This window comes from Camponotus floridanus, unplaced genomic scaffold (assembly GCF_003227725.1).
Source record: "Camponotus floridanus strain SB8 unplaced genomic scaffold, Cflo_v7.5 scaffold96, whole genome shotgun sequence".
In the NCBI taxonomy this organism is placed as follows: Eukaryota; Metazoa; Arthropoda; class Insecta; order Hymenoptera; family Formicidae; genus Camponotus; species Camponotus floridanus.
Genome location: NW_020229867.1, coordinates 182,701 through 202,069, shown reverse-complemented (window position 1 = coordinate 202,069; position 19,369 = coordinate 182,701). Strand labels below are relative to the sequence as shown.

The window sequence follows — 19,369 nt, the reverse complement described above, 5'->3', positions numbered from 1 at the left end:
CCTCCATCGTTCCGCGCGCTGGCCCATGCGCGTTCAAAAAACCGAGACGATTTCATGTGGTAAAGAAAAAGGTCAAAAAACCGCAGCCGTCGTCCTGCCGAACGGCAGGATGTTCCATGATGGAGACGAAAGGAGAGTCGCAATCGTCGACGATGTAATGGAAAGTAAACCCTTGTGAAATTTTTAAAGAACAGGATAATGTCTAATGGTCCTAATACCTAGTTAATTAAATTATCAGACACATTTTACAATAGGAAACGTTTGTTTAGGACTTCGCTTTGGATCAACCCCGGTTGTCTCCCCTTCAAGACATGGCCAAGTCTTTCTCCCTCGATCGCGGGCGGCCAGGAGATCGGCGAATGCGTTTCGAGGATCGCGCGAGACGCAAGTAAGAAAGAAAGCGCATAGATTCTCTTGGTAACAGCAGTCGGCGGGCTGCTTGCCCCCCGGCTTATTTTTCGCTGGACGCGAACGTCGAAGACAACAAAAGTACCTCGACGGAGCAGATGCATGGCATGTGCTACGAACCGACACCAGATGCCCCATTGGCGTAGGGAGATCCCTCCGGACGACCCCGATAAAGGTGTTTCTTTTAAGTTAGTCGCGTGCCATATATTCACGATTTCGTTTGTACGTACGATCCCCTCCTTCGGGCCTCGACGCATCAGGCTTCGAGAATGTCGGGAACAGACTTTCTTAGCACTTTACCGCATAATCATCTTTGGATTTCTCTATTGCATATACTATTGATTAATGTTCTCAAACGTTATAAAACATGCGTCATACATCGTTTCGTGACAAATTGGCAGCATTCTGTCCAACATTGAGAAAAATAGAGTCAAATATATATATCGTTGATGCGTTAATTTTTTTCAAAACCTCTTCCATTTTATTATAAAAAATGTTACATTTATATTTCATCATGTGAACGCGAAATGTGCATGTATACGTTCGGTATAACAACATTTTAAAATATTTCAGAGAAGAGCTTTTAGATTTCGCGATTTGTGCCCTTAATTATAATCGAGGTCCAATAAGAGAAAAATAATTAAAATGAAAAACGCTTAAAGATACGAGCGGTGCGCATCAAGTGCACATTTATCGGAATAAACATGTTTCGGACATGTTTAAAGGACTGGGAAGACGAGACGACGGGCTTAATTAACTTAGCGGTCGTTTATTTGCTGGTCAGTGTTATCTACAGTGATTTATTGTAAAAGTAACAATAGTGTATAAGTTAAAACGATATCATACATATTTACAGATTACCGCTCGATACGATCAATCGCGTGAGAGGAACGTCGACTATTTCTCATAAAAAAAATTGCGACAAGAAAAAGGACTTTTAAAAAATTCTTCGCGGTTTGTTTCATGGTCGTACATATCTCGAGCCTTCGCGTGCGATCGATTACGACATAAAGTCTCTACGACGAGTGATGCATGATCGAGGTCGATCGTCGATCCTGAATCACTCGCAAGAATCAGTTTTTGCTTATCTTGTTTTATTTATCCTAGCTTTTGCTTTTTCTTTCAATCAGATCGATCTCCAACATTAACGCTACGATCGATTCCAATCAATTCGTCATGTATGATGATCGTTCGATTCAAGTAACGATCAAAATATGGAAATTCGTGCAATTTCACAATGAGCCTTCATGTACAGCGATAAATTCCAATAGAATTTCTTTTTTATTTTATTATTGGCTGGAAGAACCACAAGGAGAAACATTACCAAGGATGGCTCAGCATGAAATTTTGCAAACTTCCACAGCTCTAGTAATGATTCACTGATCTACGACCGAATAAGTTCCTATCTAATCTCTGAGCTCTCGTCGTCTCTCGCCTAATATTCTGATTATGTACATCTTTTCAGAGCTAAAATGTTTCTCTCTTTCCTATTGTCAACATTATAATCAATATTTTCGTATACGATCCACCTAAAAATTATTTTGTGCGTAATTACTGACAAAATGCAGTAATTTATAAGAAATCTCGTTTCCCTGAATTATCAAAAAAGATTACTCGCACAAATAATTTATAAGATTGTAATAAATTTTTTGTTAATTTATAAATGTTTTTTTTATAAAAATTGATTCGAATAATTGAGAATATTTACAATATTCTCGGAAATCATTGACGCTTATCTCATAGCTTTCTCATATCGAGAAATTATTCGATTTAAATATTTTCCTCTGTTATTCTGATCATATTTCAACTCTTTCAATCGGTCTTTTTACTTACAGTAGATTAACCTAGAAATTTGTTCTAAGAATAGTCCCAGTTCTGATTCACCGGACGTTTTTCTACAGTTCACAATGATTCTAATTATTAGAAATTTTTCTCTTAATAGCGCCCGAGAAGCATATCTCCTAATGTTCCCGGACAGCAATTAACTGCTGCTTTGAAAAAGAAGGAGAGATATCTCAATTTTTAATCAAGATATCCATTTTTGAACTTTTTTCTTAAGAAAAAACGAATGCGCTCATATCGATCCAGCGTATGAACGCATTCCTTCAAAACTATAAAAACTATAAGCTCAATATTTGATTTACATTGACATTAAATTAAAAGCTTCTTCCAAGATATATATTTCGTAATCAACGCAATGTTTCGAAAAAATTAATGAACATCAAGCGATATCCATTCTATTGTATCTCAGTAGCATAAGAAAATAGCAAAATCGAGAGGAAAACAAAAAGCGAGAGAAAGAGAGATAATAATAATATCGAATTATTTAATTATGATATTAAATAAAAAATCGTGACTTGAGAAATAATTACAATTCTTCTTCTTGATCGAAGAAGAAGAAAGCAAGAAAGCAAAGAGCCTTGCACAAACGATCTCACAATACATCGTCTTTGTGTTCGCTTTTTATTTAAATAACAAGATTAATTTCTCCCTGATTTCTCGCTCTCGAAAGTTTCTCCAACGAGATGCGCTGCAGGAGAAATAACATTAATCGCTCACCGCCTTAATCCTGGAACCTCCATCAATCCAGAACCAGATTCATGTCTTGCGACTTGGTCTCCGTATATTCAGTATAATGAACGAACGCCCTCTCCCTCTGCAGATCCAGATGATTCTTCATGGCAATGACCGTGGGATGATGAGATGGTAGTCCCTCGTTCTCGACGAGATATCGTAGGGCCTCGGTGGTGCAAGCATCCCATCCGGCCGCCCAAGAGCCAGGATCCTGCTCCTGTTGAGTGCCAAAGGATGTAACCACCTGCGTAGTTTCCGGATCGTCTGTCCACCGACGACGATCCAGACTAGTAGAATCGAAGGACAATCGACAGTGCGGCTCCTGGCGATCTTGATGGAAGTTTCCAAAGTTTCTGAACTTTGTAAAGTTTGCGTTTTGCTCGTCAAAAAAATGGTCACGATCGAAATCGAGATCGCTCTGATGAACAGACGTTTTCGGATGGTCCACTTGATGGTCCTGAAGGCAACCACGGCCGAGATAACTCGTGTTCTGTAGTATCATTTCCACGTTATGAGTCGAATCCAGATGCGTAGTTCTGGAGACTGAAGATTGTTTCTGCGAATATTTGAGTTCCTGGGCCAGCGAAGCGGCGAGCTGGTGAAGTAACTTGGTGTTCTCCGTCTGCTCATCGTCATCCTCGAGCTCGTCAATGTCCACCTCGACGCCTTCGTCCTCGGATGACGACAGGAGATCCTCGTCATCGTCCTCGTTCATGCCTAACAATGTCAGTAGCCGCTCGGCAGCATCTACACAAACGGTCCAATTATCTATTAATGCAAGGAAAAATGGACTTCAACAAGATTAAGACAAAGATGAAAACTTTTTCAATGAAGAAAGGCTAATTCTGATGGAAAGATACTTATAGCAAAAGAACTGATGGAATAAATTTCAAAATAATTTGTTTCTAAAGTTATGCAAAATATTAAGAGATTAAACTATAATAGATTTATCACTAAAACAAGGGAATTAAAATCAAGAAATTGCATTAAGGGCTTAGTATATTCTAGCAGTAGGAAAAATTGATAATTTTTAGAAATTTCTTTTTTCTTAAAAATATTAAAAATTTATCTTTCTAGCATTTTATATATGTTTTTATTAATGCTTATACATTAAACAATATATCAATATTTTTATACCCCAAATATTTTTTTGTTCATTTAATATAATCGAAAATACATATAATTCGATACATTGCTTCTCGGATAATTATCTGAATAAATTCAATCTAATTTTATTCTATAAAATATTGATAGAATTTTGTATCAAAATTTATTATAAAAAATTGTAAAAAATAACAAAATCATTTTAAACTCAAGTATTTTAATTTTTCTGAAATTTATTTATTTGAAAGTTAGAAAAGTATTAATTATTAATTTTTTAAATTCTATTTAGGTTCAATATTTTCAAAAAAATGTCCTCTTTCTTTAAAAAATATTAAAGTTATTCCATCTATCAGTTTTCACGATATTCACATCAACTTTGTAAACAATGTTTTGAGAAAAACATGCTTAAAGTTTTGTAGGTCCATTTCAAGACTCATGCATCATCTTATTCAAAGTCTTATAACTCCATCAATTTTGCGAATTTTTTAATAAAGTTTAAGAGACTATGTATTCTCCAGACATCATACTTTTAGAAAATGTAAAAAAAGATAAATCGATTTTTCTGACTTTCTAAGTAGATTGGGCCCTAAAGAACAATCTTTTGGGGGAGATAGGAGAGGTAAAAATCTGGTTCTGGGAACGATTCACCTCGCGCGAGCTACGTCAAGTCGCCGGATGCCTATCGAGATTCTCTCTGGAAAGAGATGATCGAGATTCATCGTGCTTGACATTGAATCGACGACAATGACTGGAAGAAACGCCATTATTGTAACAGCCGGACCAACGCGCGATTCGATTTCGAACGAGTCCGTCGCGAGGTCGACGGCCCGGTTTTGGCAGTCCTGTGGGAATTCCACCCCATAAACGTCCCACGGGAACTACCTGTCGTCCGAAACCCACACCCCGCGCAATATCCGCCGCCCTGCGAATCGTCCGAATTTCGCACGAGTCTCTCCTCTTTCTCATCTCCCTCCGTTTATGAAGCAATATGCGCGCGTGTGTGTGTGTGTATGCACATGTGTGTTATAATGTGATGCGGCACATCGACATACGTGTGCGCTAACACGTCGTTCACACACCATCGCGAGAACGGAAAGGTCGTCCGGCGAGGGTAAGTTGAAGATACCTGTTCCTGGGAACGGGAGCGATTTTGATCAGAAGGTGGCGATCGATTAAATTGTACGTTCGGGATTCAAATAAAAAAAACGTAATATATCAGAGAGGCAATTAAGTTGTAATTACAAAGATTATTTAATCAAAGATAAGGAGAGGGAGGAGAAAACAGAGTGTATGACTGTAAAAGTATGCATATTTTGGGAATAATATTAATTAAATATTTAGTGACATATGATTTTAATTTAATTAATTTTAATTTAAAAGTATAAATATAAATATCAAATTAAAATTTGAATGAAAAAGAGATATTACAAGAATTTTATTTTAAAAATAATCTACAGCTTTAATGCTCAACAAACTTAGCATGAAAAAAATTATCGTTTTATTTTTATCATTCTAAAAGTATTTAAATTAATGTTTTCATTGATAAGACAAGGTGTACTTATATATATTAGCTTCTAAAGTATTCTCATATTTTTTTCCGACATTGCGAGTGTGTTCTATCAACGTTTTTCAAACAGTTTAAACGTATGTCATGTCGTACTCGTTCTTTTTTCTTGATGATAATAGAAAAGTCTGGACCAGTCGCGAGAGCGAGTTTATTCATTCTTCTTTTTCTCTATCATCTCTCTCTTTCTCTCTCCCCCTTCCCAAAAGACGCCAATGCGACTCTCTTTGCCGGACGTTCCCACAGGGATACCTGCATTTAAATGCCCTGTTCTCCTATAGTCTATGGGATATGTAACGAGGTTGGACCGGGTTGGGTTAGGTTAGGCAACGATTTAAAGGGATTGAAAGGCGCCTAACGAACGAATCGTTTGTTTCTAGCCAAAAAAATTATATGTAGACCATTTGGGAATAGTAAACTACTATGATATTATGCACCAATTATTCTAACAACTTATTGAATATATTATATGTACACATAAAGAAAAATGTATGTATTCATTGATTTATATAAAATATATATTCTACGTATATATTTTCTATATATGAAATAATAATTATATTTTTAATATATAATATTTTTAATATATATTATTTCTAAAATATACTAGATTTTGTATTCTCTATGCGGGCGAATTATGACTCTCAATTAGATGTGAAAACAGAAAAAAACTAAATATATTTTTTCATAAAATATAGTTTCTTCTATAAAAAAACATGTTTTTTTTAATTTTTCAAAAATTTAATATATCATTAAAAATTATCGATGTTTCTTACAAACTTCCTTCATCAACTTACGAATGTAAGCATCTTATAAACTAAAAAGTAATTTATTTTATCTTTTTTAAACCGATTTTAACGGAATAATGAAATTTTTTCAGTTAAAATAATACCAAATACGATATAATTCAGATAATTTTCAATTAAATGTATAATAAAAATTTTTGTTATGCATCTAATTAAAAATTATTTGAATTATCTTGTTTTGCCATGTAATTTGCCGTAAAAGTTTCATTAATTAATTAATAAATTACTTTTTACAAAATTTATAAACATAAATTTAATTTTATTTATTATATTAGTATAAATATATAAAGAAAAATATAGTGATGTATTAAAAAAATAATTTCAAAAAACAAATTTATTTTGTTTTAATGAAACATTTTTACAACATTTTTTTATGAGAAAAAATATTGTTACACTTATATTCTAACAGCCATAAAAAATGTTGTTCTCAATCGTCAATAATGACGCAATATATCGCCGTTGAAACTATGTGTGGATCGATTCTTATCGCGACCGATCAATTGACGTCTCATCGCGACGATCGTAAATTTATTTACAAGTGACATTACGATTTATTGTTCAACGATATCGTCTGAAATTACTCCGTCGAGAGAGGGCCATAATTCTTGTCAGTGAATAGAAATTTCTTTAGTTGCTCGTATACAGAAAGCCAGACATTAGCATAGAGAATTCATATATTTCAGAAGAAGATCGGCGAGACGCAAAGTTATTCCACCGACTTATATTCCGTGATTAATGATATCGACCTAATAAATTTTAATGGCTCACTCGCGTTTTGCGAGTAAATACGGATACAAAGTTGCGCAGTTGTACTCTATCATCGAGCGATATCTTTGCGTCATTTGGGCCTTATTAAAAGTTTTTAATCGGGACGACTCAAAAGATTGCATTCCCGTCGCGCTTTCTGGCGAATCATTTTATCGCTATGAAAATCTCCCAACTCGGCGAGTTAATTGGATTGGCTCTCATACAAATAGAAGCGAGTTTCTCTGCATAAAAAAAATGAGAAGTAGAATTTATAGGCTCCCTTTCTTCCCGAAGAAAAGGATGATTTTGTATAGGATTTGTGTATTCTATTATCTATAAGAATTATTATACATTAAATATGCAACAAGATTTTACGTAAAAAACGCAATTAATTTATATTTTTACGCTATTAAACGATTAATTGAATAATTTTTTCATGATGACGACAACTTTTCAATTTCCAACGTTCCATTAACAAAAAAAATTAATGCGGCTATTCTCACGCTCGAAAAGACCTCTGAGGGAAAAGCATCCAACGTTATTATAAGAAACCGGTGACTTTTTTTTATAATGGGGCGCGAGCAAAGATTTTCTAGGGCACGAGAATCTCGCTGGGGTGTATATGTTCCCTTACGACGTCGTAAAATATTTCTACTCTGTATTCGAGGCTAAAGAGGGAAGCAGAATTTCTCATATTCATGGGTGATTTCAATTCGTTCCACATTACGATGGAATTTCGCAAAGAGGACAGAGACACAGAGCAGAGATATACACGCGCTTTATTACTTAACTGAACAACAATGTAATTAGGAACGACAGAGGAAAGCTGATGCAATGCGTATAAACGTAATTATCTTGTCCGGAACTCGCATTTTATGCGTGCTTCGCCTATTAAAGCACAGTATTATACACATTACTTTCATTCCGGTATAAATCACACAACCGAGAAATAAGAAAAAAAATATATATGTTTCTGAAATTTTACATCCTTTAAAAATAATTTTAAAAAATGAAATAAGATTTTAAGTTATTAATTATTTTCTTATTCTTATTTTTAATTTTAATTTATAATAATTTTTTTCGATGACTTAATTTGTAATCTAGTGATCAAAACATTTGGATTTAGTATAATAAAGATTCTTTCAACCGCGATAACTCATTAATTGGTTTATCTGCGTTTCAAATCGTTAGATTTTTTTTTTATCTTAAAGTTTGTGTTAAGAAAGTTTTTACTTTAATTTAATAATTTTGGATTTTAATAGGACTTTAATTTAAACTTTATTTACAATCATATACAAGTGTTATTAAAAAGACAATCTATCAAATTTTCAAAACACGGATACATATTTGAATGATCCGTATTTAAAAGTAAGAATATGATAAATAAATTACCTCGTATTGTAGGCGAGTTATCCGTAATGTCGGTAGCTAGATCAACGAAATCCTCCAATCCTCCCCCATCTCCTCCGCAATCCATCATCGTGTCCTGCGAAAAAAAATATAGACAAAAAGAGAAATCTATTTCATACAAAGCGTGTTGTAAAAGTCAAGTTTAAAAATCGATAAAATAAATGGATAAAATCTATACATTTATCATCACTTTGATTTGATTGCAATTGAATTACGTCCCAAGCGAAACTGTCGATGGAAAAGGAAATTATCCATAAATTGTTTCCATAGTCGTTAGTCACTAAAACGTGCCTATTTCGCGATTTAAGCGATTCCTGTTACATTACAATTAAATTGCAAGCGCACGTGAAATTTAATTAAAATCTGCGCAAGTTGCGTTCAAACGAAAAATTATCGCGGTAAAATATTATATGAATTGTAAAATAAATAATCGCGATAAAAAATACGATGAAAAATATAATAATTAATCGTAAAAAATAGTCCAAATTTTGTTAATAAAAAGCTTTGAAAATTCGACATCATCGTCAATTTCGAAACTTGCGAGACGCAACGACGTCGTAAATTATTGCAAACCAGTAACTACTGCGTTATTAATGCCGTCATTTATATAATTTTCGTGTAATATTGCACGCATTAACGATACAATCGCTTCCAAACCATCAATTTGCTGCGAAACTCAATAATTCGCAAGAAAACGCTATTAATCCGTCCGCGATCGAGAAAGGCTTTTCCCAAAATAATTATTACTCGCGATCGTATGTAAGAATTGCGATTTACGATTTCTCTCATCATCGATAATCGAACCCTTTGATCTCAAAGTTGCCAACTGCACATTAAATATCATTAAATAAATCGGAATAAAAAATCTTTCTATTTTTTATTTTATTCCGAAATGTATTTATATTAGACAGAGAGAAAGAGTGTGCTCGCTTTTTTATTACTTATAAAATATTTATCTATCATTGATATGATATTTATCCTCTTATGAATATGAGTAGCAGTTATACAACACACTATAATCTTCGTTCCATCAAGCTTTCAACTATTAACAAGATTCTTCAGCGGGTCCGTACAACTCTACACATATTTTCAGCAATAACCATAAACGGATTAACAGTAAAAAAATTGATAGTACTTTCACTCGGGCTTTACGGCAGCATGTAAGCATAATAGAAATTCTCTTATAGCGATATATTCGGTTTTTTTCTAACGATTCAGCTGACCATCCAATAGACAGGGATTTACGATCGACCTTGACTCTTTATAAAATATCCAAAATTTACTGTCTCCTCGAGGACAAAATACGCAAGCAGGTAATTGCGTGTCCAGTAACCCAGTGGCCCAGGTAATAAACGAGACAGAAATAAAACCGCGAACACAAGGCAAACAAGTAATTGTATTGTATCGTAAAAATGTGGAAGAATCTCCGTATCCGTTTGTATCACGGGAAACACGAGAATCGGTTCCTATACAATGCCTAAGCTCAAGATACCAAGGTTACACAAGAGCCGTCTCCTCCGGAAGAAAAGGAAGAAAATTGAAAAGGGTTTTTCTGGCGGGAAGAAACTAACTCTTGCCACATGCCGACGAATTTCCTCAGGGACGAGTGAAAGCGAGAACGCACTCGAGAAAGTTTGCGGAATGGAAATTAAAACGATCGCGCCGCCGGTCGTGAGGGAAACTTAAAAACGGAAATTACATTGTGAATAAAAAAAAGGAGGAAAAAATGAAGAATAATCAAAGTAAAGATGTAAAAATACCATTTCTTTTTTAACTGAAATGTTGAAAAAAACAAGTTTGATATTTTTCATAATTTTTTAAAATATAATTTTACTTTTCTTCTTTTATTATTGTGTTAATATAATAAAAAAAACTCTCTCTCTCTCTCTTTTTCTGTTTTTAAATTATTTCGTATCACTTTCGGAAAAAACTTATTAATTTTCCAATAATCTATTAAAATTACGTTAAAGAAATAAATTTAAAACAGATAAAGATTTTAGTTCTTTTTAATTATATTAACGTAGTGATTAAAATTTCATTTTTAAAAGTTACAAATTGTGTTTTTGTATCTATAATAAAGTCAATTTATTTAAATTCAATTTTGACTCATCTTTTAGAGAATTTATCTAATTAAAAATAGTAATTACGTAACTATATAGTCAATTGGAAAAATTTGATCTGCATTTAAAATAATGATTAGTTCAAATCTGTCACTTAAAAAATCAAAAATGTTGAAAAACCAACTTGCAGTAATCAAAATATGAAGAAGTAAAATATCTGAATAGGAAAACAGAATTGTGACAAAAACACAAGATTTGTTCTTTTTTATATTATTTTATTTTTTATTACATAAAAGCGCATTTTGCGCAAAAAAATATTTTGTTTCATCTCTAAATAAAAATAACTCCTGCCGACATAACTACGCGATTCTATAGCGAGTTCTATTGATTAAATGTAAAATCTGATTAAAATACGAAATATACATGTATATGATTGTGCGATTAAATATTCATCACGTAATTAATATTCTCGACCTATATTCATACGGCCGACGATCGCGATGTTGCACGTTTCCGTGATAATAATATCAAATTATGGTTCCGGCTCGCAACAATGTATTTAACGCACACCGGTTCGTATAAATTAATGTGTTTTGCGCGAGATTCCACGCCCAAGTCGTTCTAACGTCGATTACGATCGAAAATAATGTAGCAAAAGTATCAAAAAGCGTTCCGACCGACCTGGTCTTGTTCGACGCGTGCTAATTATCGCCATTAACGGAAAATAGCTTTAATGATGAAAATTATGGCCATAATCTAGATGCGTTCGAATCGATACATTCGCGGCTTCTCGCCGCTAATTGCATCGATATGGAAATTTGAAGGGAAACGAGCTCGATAATTTTCTTTCGACTCTCTCGCGCGGCTGATCTCTGTCTTCGCGGAATCAAGGGGACGTATCGCCCGATATCGCGCTATAATCGATATATGCAAACGAGAGGTGAAAACAAGATTTTGTATTGTGTATAAATTTTACGTTAAAGCTTCCTTCAGATCGTCGGGGGAAGATAATCGAACGAGAAGGCTAAAATATAGCGAGCGCGAAAGCTCCGATAACGTCTTTGTCGTTTGTATATTCTTAAGTCTCTTCGATTAAATCGACACGCGCAATAAACGCATGCAAATTCGGATCCGATGCATCGCGTTTGTATTATTTCGCATAATTCGAGGCGAAATGCCAAAGTACACTCTAATCGATGCGCGAAATCGAGGAGCGTAAATAGATCTCCTTCGTTCTTTCTTTCTCTTTACGATTTCGAAGCTTCGCCTCAGGAAGGTGAATGGACCAGTCCGAATGTAAGATGCAGTTGCGATGTATATTGCCAGTTATCGAATCGTGTTTGGCCGGTGTATGCAAATCTCGGACAATTCGAGGAAAAATTTATTTACTTCTGCGGCAAGAAACATGTGAGCGTGCTTTAATGAGTTTGCGCAATACCGATAACATACACGGAAACGAAAATGCACAACAAACTACGGACGTCGCCCTTTCGTGACGGCTATTCGGATATTCGGGCCATCGATCGCGAGTAAAACGCGAGTGTTTAGTTAACGGGTCGCAGACACGCCCGGTTATCTCCGACCAACTATAGAGAATATAATCGACTACAGTGATTCGTTGCGATTAAATTACGGTAAAAAAATATTTGAGATTAACTATTATAAATTTCGAGAAATATATAAATGCACAAATTTATATGTCAACACTCAGAATTAAAATTATATAAATTGTAAATATATAAAATTATATATAATTGTCTATTTTCATGTTTCTCTTTTATTTTCTCGCAATATTTAATTGTTTACTTGTTTTATTTGTTTAATTCTTAATACAAATAATCATCTTAAATTACAATAAAAAAATTCATAAGTAAATAAATCATTATAAACAATAAATTAATTATATAAATAAATACATAAATATAAAGATGATTTAATATTGCATTTCTATTGTTACCGAAAAATATTGAAAATAAATCCATCTATTTTGAACGAAAATGCAAACCGTGATCCGAATGATCGATTTATACCGCGCCAGATGTCAATCAGTGTTCGAGCAAAATAATAAACGTGAATGCGGTTCAATTAGACAAATTGATAGATGCAGATCTGCCACTTTTAATGTCGCTCTTTCATAGAAGCGATTTTTGTCTCATTCAAATCGTTCCTCGAAAATGACATACAAGTCAATGCGAGATCAAAATAACTCTTACGATTCTTTTGTATAAAATTTGTTGAACTTTGTTCTATGCAAATTACCAATTCGCCTAATTAATTTGCAAGTTGCGATATCTGTGACGTCAGCAACATCGATAACATGCCACATATATCGGATTATTAAAATATTTCTTTTGAAAAATGTCAAAATGAATATCGGTGATAATATCTAAAAATTAAAAGAGAGAGAAAAACGGGACTAATTAAATCTCACAAAGTCAGTTTTAGCCGCGAAGATGAAAAGTGATTAAAAATTTAAAAGTCTTGATCGGATCGATTTGGATCGACTTATTTTTCATTATTTACTTCGAAAAGAGTGACAAATCTCTCGGAGACGATCTATTCGATTTCGTTCGGATATGCGAGGCCGTGTCCTTACAACGAGTATTTCTCTTCAGCCTCTCTCTCGTCTTTATCGAGACACACAGGGATATAAATAGAACGAGAAGGCAGAGTAACTACAGCACGTACGCTAGTAAAGGGACACGTTTGACCACTTCGGTGCAGTCATCTTCACATTGGTTGCCAAGCGAACGGATGTAAGGTGCCGAAGAGACGATTCCGAATTCAAAGAGCGCCGCGCAACTTGAAATGGGTGGTCCTAAAAGAGTACATGGAATTTCGGGGAAAACTCGAGAGAGTTATATCTATCTCGAGATTTAAATGAATGAATTGCTTATATTATATTTCGTAAACGACACACGAATTTATTTCTCGAGTATATCTTAATACAGTTAAATGAAACTATAAATCGATATTTTTTTATGAGATCAATCATGTTATAGATCAATCATGTTATAGATAATCAATCGTGTATTTTTACTTGTATCGAGAATATGAGAAAAATATTATTTCTTAAAATATTATTAAAATGTTACTTATTTAAATTTATTATTATATTTAAATCTATTATATTTATTATTATTGTATTATTATTATTATTATTATATTTGAATTTATTATTATTTATGATTTTGTTATTAATTAAGAATTAAAGAACTAAATATTACGAGAGATTTTAATAAATAAAATCTTCATAAAATCATTATATTTTTTAGTGACGATCAGGCAAAGAATAAAAATCTATCCCATGAAAAGGAAAATATATAAAACAAACTTTTCATCTTTGTAAGAGCAAGAGCTGATTTACTTTGTCATTTTCAAGAAAACCGAAAGAACCCTAAATTAAATTCGAACGAGATTCAACGAGAGATGGCGAAGAAAGAGGAAAGAAAAATTGTAAAGTGAAGAACTTGGAAGAGAGATGATCAAAGTTTCGGAGAATTATTGAGGCAAACTCGAGACTTATTCCGCTCGTTGCAATAAATACAAATATCGAAACTGCGCAAAGAGAAACCAAACCAAAGCACCGAGAGCAACCCCTACATTTTATGCAAGATTGCATTTCCCGAAAGATACTTCTTTCCCTCTAGAAGTTCTAGAGAAGCGCATGGACATGCAGTTGGGGAATGCAGTTAACTGCAGAAAAGGGCGCAATGGGATTCAATTTGAAATTCTAATTCGCCCCCAGCCGTCGTTCCGATAGAATTTTAAACGAGAAAACTCTCGCGGCGAGATGACTCGCAGCGCGCGAAGATCGAAGTCGAGAGATAAATAACTAAGTAGGATACGTCAAGCAAACGAGAGCTTAGAATTCAAAAAGCAGATCTAAGATTCGTAAACAGGAAATTACAGTTATCGCGATCGAAATACACGCGATGATAAGGGAATGTAAAGATGAAGAAGGAAGAAGGAGGAAAGAAAGAGCGGGAGGGAAAAGAAAACATTGTGATCAAGATGACGATTTTCTCAGGCAGCGATTGATGTAATTCTATAGTGTCGGATGGAAAGAGGGTAATAACGGAAGCTTAAATCGATATATACTCGCCCCTTTTTACCGTTAATAACACTCAGGGGTTGGGGTCGGAAAACATAAAAGGATTGCTTCTATAATCCACCCCCGCATCGCATAAATCGCGCGGATAGAATCAGAATTATTATCGCCGTGAGCTCTTCGTTCTGTAATAGGGATTTAAGGATCTACTTTAGAGGATAAAAACATCGATTTTTTACATTTTCTAAAAGTAAAAAGAATGTCTTTCAAATTTCATTGAAAAACTCGTAAAACTGAGTTAAAAACTTTGAATAGGATGAGACTTGAAATCGGTGTGAAAAATTTTAAACTTACTGTTTTCAAAATTGATGTGACGGATATTTTGAAAACTAATATGAAATAACTTTAATTTTTTTATAAAAAAATTCTTAGAGATATTGAAATTAAATAGAATTTAAAAAATTAATAATTAACATCTTTTTGATCTTCAAGAAATTTATTTTCTTGTTGAAACGAATTTATTTATTTATTTGCTAAAATAAATAAATTTCAACAAAATTGAAATATCTAGTCTTCAAGTAACACTACTTTTATCATTATTCAATTTTCTCGAGTGAAATTAGGTTCAGTATTTCATAAACATCTTGCAAAATAAAACTGGATCGAGTTTATTTATGTCAGGCAATTGCATAAGAGAGATATAATATATCATACATCAATGCAAATATATGTAAAATGTTAAGAAGATCAATTAATATTCTTCAAAAAAAAATTATCAATTTTTCAATTATTGGAGCAGAAACTGGATCTTTAAATCAGCGAATTCGCGAGAGGAAGAGATAAAAGTTTACATGTTCTACCTTCCTTCCATACAAGATTCTCTATATGTATATAATAATATCAATCTCTAATACGATCGAGAAAAACGACGAGCGATTATTATCCGAATTCATCAATTCACGCGAGAAAAAAAAAACAAAAATTTATTTCGCGCAATTGCACCGAGAAAACGAGACAGGGAACGAATGGGAAAAAAAGGCCAATTCGCAATCGATTTCGGGCAGGTGCAAAGAGCGTTTTGGTAGCGATGCGATCGTAAATACAGGTGATTATCGCTCGAATTTTTCCGAGAATGCTCGACGAAGAGAATAGAAGAGATACGAGTTTGCGAATTACAAGCTATTTTTCTCTCGATGAAAATCGTCAAATTGAGACGATTAAGATGTCAGTAATGCAAGTGACACACAAGTGCTATTTATGCGCTTATCGTGCGGGTTAATCAACGGGAACAATCTGTATCAACATTGCTGTGTAATTCAGCGCGATTAAGTTAGTACGCGAAGCAAAAATATTGCGAGGTTTTTCTATTTGCTCATCATCAGATCCTCGTTATCATCTACGATTGTTTTATTGTTATATCATCATTATTGCATATTTTATTGTTTTTTTTCTGGCTAATGATAAAATGTTTGCACAATTTTAAATTAAATAACAAATACGTAAAATTTTAATGCTGTTTATGCTATTTATATTCAAATCACAGGCTATTCCTTTACGTCTTTCTTTTTAGAATAACTTTTGTTTGATAAAATATATTAAAGAGGATTATTCTATCTCTTTTCACTCTACATCAAATCATGGGTACGTGATTAAGAGTCTTAATTTAAAATTCCATCAGAGTCCATTTAAAATTTATTTATTCGAGGAACCACAATTGTCTTAACGTATATTTATTGAGAGGAAGAGGGAACTCTTCGAATTCATCGGAGGGATCTGTAATAAAAAGGGGGACGTCCGATGAAGCGGACTAAAACGCTAACTGAAAGATCGCGTAAATCGGGAACGCGATGCGATTGATATCGGCGATTACGTACCTCCGACAGGGCGTCCTCCATCATATCGCTCGTGTCCCTCATGACTCCCGATGGAAACTAGCACCGACAACAATCACTCAACGCCCACGTTCTTCCTATCTCTCTTCTCCGCGGGAAGCTCCTCTTCTCTCTTTATCTTCCTCCGCGCTCTTCTCGTCTTCGCGCCCAACGTTACTCTCCTCTCGCCTGTCGGGAGAGGGAGAAAGAGAGAGATACCGACTACGATGACAAGTGTGCTCGCGGGCCGCTCGCTCCAGCAGCGAAGAGGAATTCCGTGACGTCACGAGCGATACATCTCTGTCATCGCCAACGGGCGGCTGATCTCGCGGATGTCGAAACTTCCACCGCTGCTAACGGCTTTTGACGGATCGATCGTATCGCCTCTCCTCCTGGGACCGCTCGCGTTTCCTCTCCGCCTCGTGGAAATCTCGAGGAATGATATTCCACCTAGTCGCACGCGACGTACAACTCGCGTGACGCTTCTTCCTTCGCGAGGTGCCTCGACCACCTCCTGGAGCGTTCACCATGCGCTTCCACCGGCTCCGCGATCCATCGTAGTGCGCGACTTGGGAGACACTAAACGGCCGCGCGCTGGCAGGTAACGCCGAGTGCTTGGCAGGTCGAGACCCTCCTGCCAGAAGGCAGATCTGCCACCATGACAGACCGTCGTCGGCGCGCGCGCTTATCTCTCTCTCTCTCTCTCTTTATTTCCCTTCCCTCTTACTCTCACCACCGAGCACGCAGGATCGAACGTAGATGGGTCTTTCTTTTCTCTCTCTTCCTTTGACGTAAGAAACGTCAGAGTTCTGCTTCACTGTGCACTTGATAGTAATCGGTCTACTTTATGACTCTACGTAGAATGAAATTAAAGTGCGAGTCGAGAACTGTCAGGAGTTAATTTCGTCGACTGAAGAAGACTGGCACCTCGTTACCACGTGACGGCACTGGCGCTGGTCTCTCCGTTCAACCTCCATTCACGCGCTCCGTTCCTCCTCCTCCTCCTTCTCCACGCGACTTGACAGCGCAGCAGCTGCCTCCGTCTCCTGGACTTGCTCGCCAGACGTCGCGCCGTCGCAGCCTCTTCATTGTCGTCGCGACGCTATCGCGGACGTTCGCGAGACATCCGGCGAAACATCACGCACACGCATTACGATGAAAAATTAAGATATACACGACGCATTACACGCATATACAGAATGGAGCATTTTTTAATTAAAGTTACAAGATGCTTGCTCCGAAACTTGACGTCAGAAAAAAATGTTTCATACGAAATTTATGAGATTTTGAGGGAGAAAGAGTTGAGACAATCTTGAATTTTCTACACTTTTTTTATAAATTGATTTCTCGCTATATCAGGTGTAAATGATTAAAATAGGATAAAACAGCCAAAAAATTGATTAGTTTGAGATATTTTATATATATATATATATACATATATATTATAGATCACACTAGAAATAATTCATTAGAAAAAAATTACCGTTTAAAATATCTTCTTAATTTTACATAAAAATTTTACATAAAACGTTAAAAGTTAAATAATTATGAAAAGTATTTGTTTCGTTTTAGTTTTTGTTTACGTGAAAACCGCAGAATTTTGAAAGTCATCGTCAATTTTTAAATAGAAACATCTTAATGTGTTTATAAATCGATTCCCACATAATGTTCGATGTAAAAAATTATAATAGCAAGATTGCCAAAAATTAATTAATTTACGTGACATACTTTAATTTGACATAATTTTAAACTACTTAATAAACAAAATATCTCGCAAAATTTATTTTTCTATTATTCTATCACAATATTTTTATACACGATATAATGGGATGAATTCAATTGATGTAAAGAAAACATGTAGTTATTTTTAAAAAGAACTTATAAATTTACTACAAACACACACGCTGTGCTACACACACACGCGCACGCGCACACACACACACACACATACACACACATATCGCTTATATATTACATATATATACATTCTATCGTAAAGGATAAAATATTGGAAAAATATGATAGACATGCGAAATAATTGAATATATAAAATGGCGAAAATGCATATGTTCGGGTTTACTTTAATCGGTCTGTTGCAGAGTGCTTCTTTCTTTTTTTCTTCCTTTCGCCGCTAAAAACCAGCGTTTCTTGCCGGTGCTACAAAGCGATTCGCGTGTTCTGGTCGAGGGCAGGAACACGAACAGCTGCTATTTCACCTGTTCGATACATTATTTAAATGCTTCATCTGCCTCGATCTCCTGAGATACCGCAAGATAAGCAACCAACGTTTCCTGCTTTCTTACAGCTATCACGCAAGCTTTTTTATATCTGTACATGGGATTTATTTGTTAAGCTTTTAAAAATTGTTCACGAAAAATATTAACAGATTCTATGTAGATCTTCAGAAATTATAGTGCAAAGACACGCACGTACTTATATGTACTTTATTTCAAAATATATAAAATAATTCTTTTTTAATTCTTTAAAAAATAATAAAAATTTTTCGATTAATTAGCACAAAATATTAATTTAATACTTCGTAATCTCAATTATTAAAAATAAATATCTTCTTTAAGCGCAATATTTTGTTCGTATGGGCAAATCTCTCCAATTCCATTATCGCGAAATATATATAATCTGACGATAATAGTGCATGCACACACACGCTCTTATATATGTGTATTTTATTTCAAAATATATAAAATAATTCTTTTACAATTCTTTCAAAAATAATTAAAATTTTTCGATCAATTAGCACAAAATATTAATTTAAT

The 19,369-nt window shown here is 34.6% G+C and overlaps 1 protein-coding gene across 1 annotated transcript; it reads right to left on the bottom strand.

The window, feature by feature from the left end:
* Positions 1–1,157: 1,157 nt before the first annotated feature.
* Positions 1,158–17,262, bottom strand: LOC105249428. The gene is made up of 3 exons (XM_011254884.3): positions 16,599–17,262; positions 8,596–8,689; positions 1,158–3,729 (listed from the first exon to the last, which is right to left on the bottom strand). The coding sequence occupies exons 1-3, from the start codon at positions 16,638–16,640 to the stop codon at positions 2,990–2,992; spliced, it is 876 nt and encodes a 291-aa protein (XP_011253186.1). The 5' UTR covers positions 16,641–17,262; the 3' UTR covers positions 1,158–2,989.
* Positions 17,263–19,369: the final 2,107 nt, after the last annotated feature.

What these genes read in the sequence shown, in the direction of transcription:
- LOC105249428 (XM_011254884.3), bottom strand. Translation starts at nt 16,640, where the DNA reads ATGAGGGACACGAGCGATATGATGGAGGACGCCCTGTCGGAG. An exon ending in TGGAGGACGCCCTGTCGGAG is followed by an intron (nt 8,690 to 16,598) that starts GTACGTAATCGC and finishes TTTTTTTCGCAG; the next exon opens with GACACGATGATGGATTGCGG. An exon ending in TAACTCGCCTACAATACGAG is followed by an intron (nt 3,730 to 8,595) that starts GTAATTTATTTA and finishes CCGTTTGTGTAG; the next exon opens with ATGCTGCCGAGCGGCTACTG.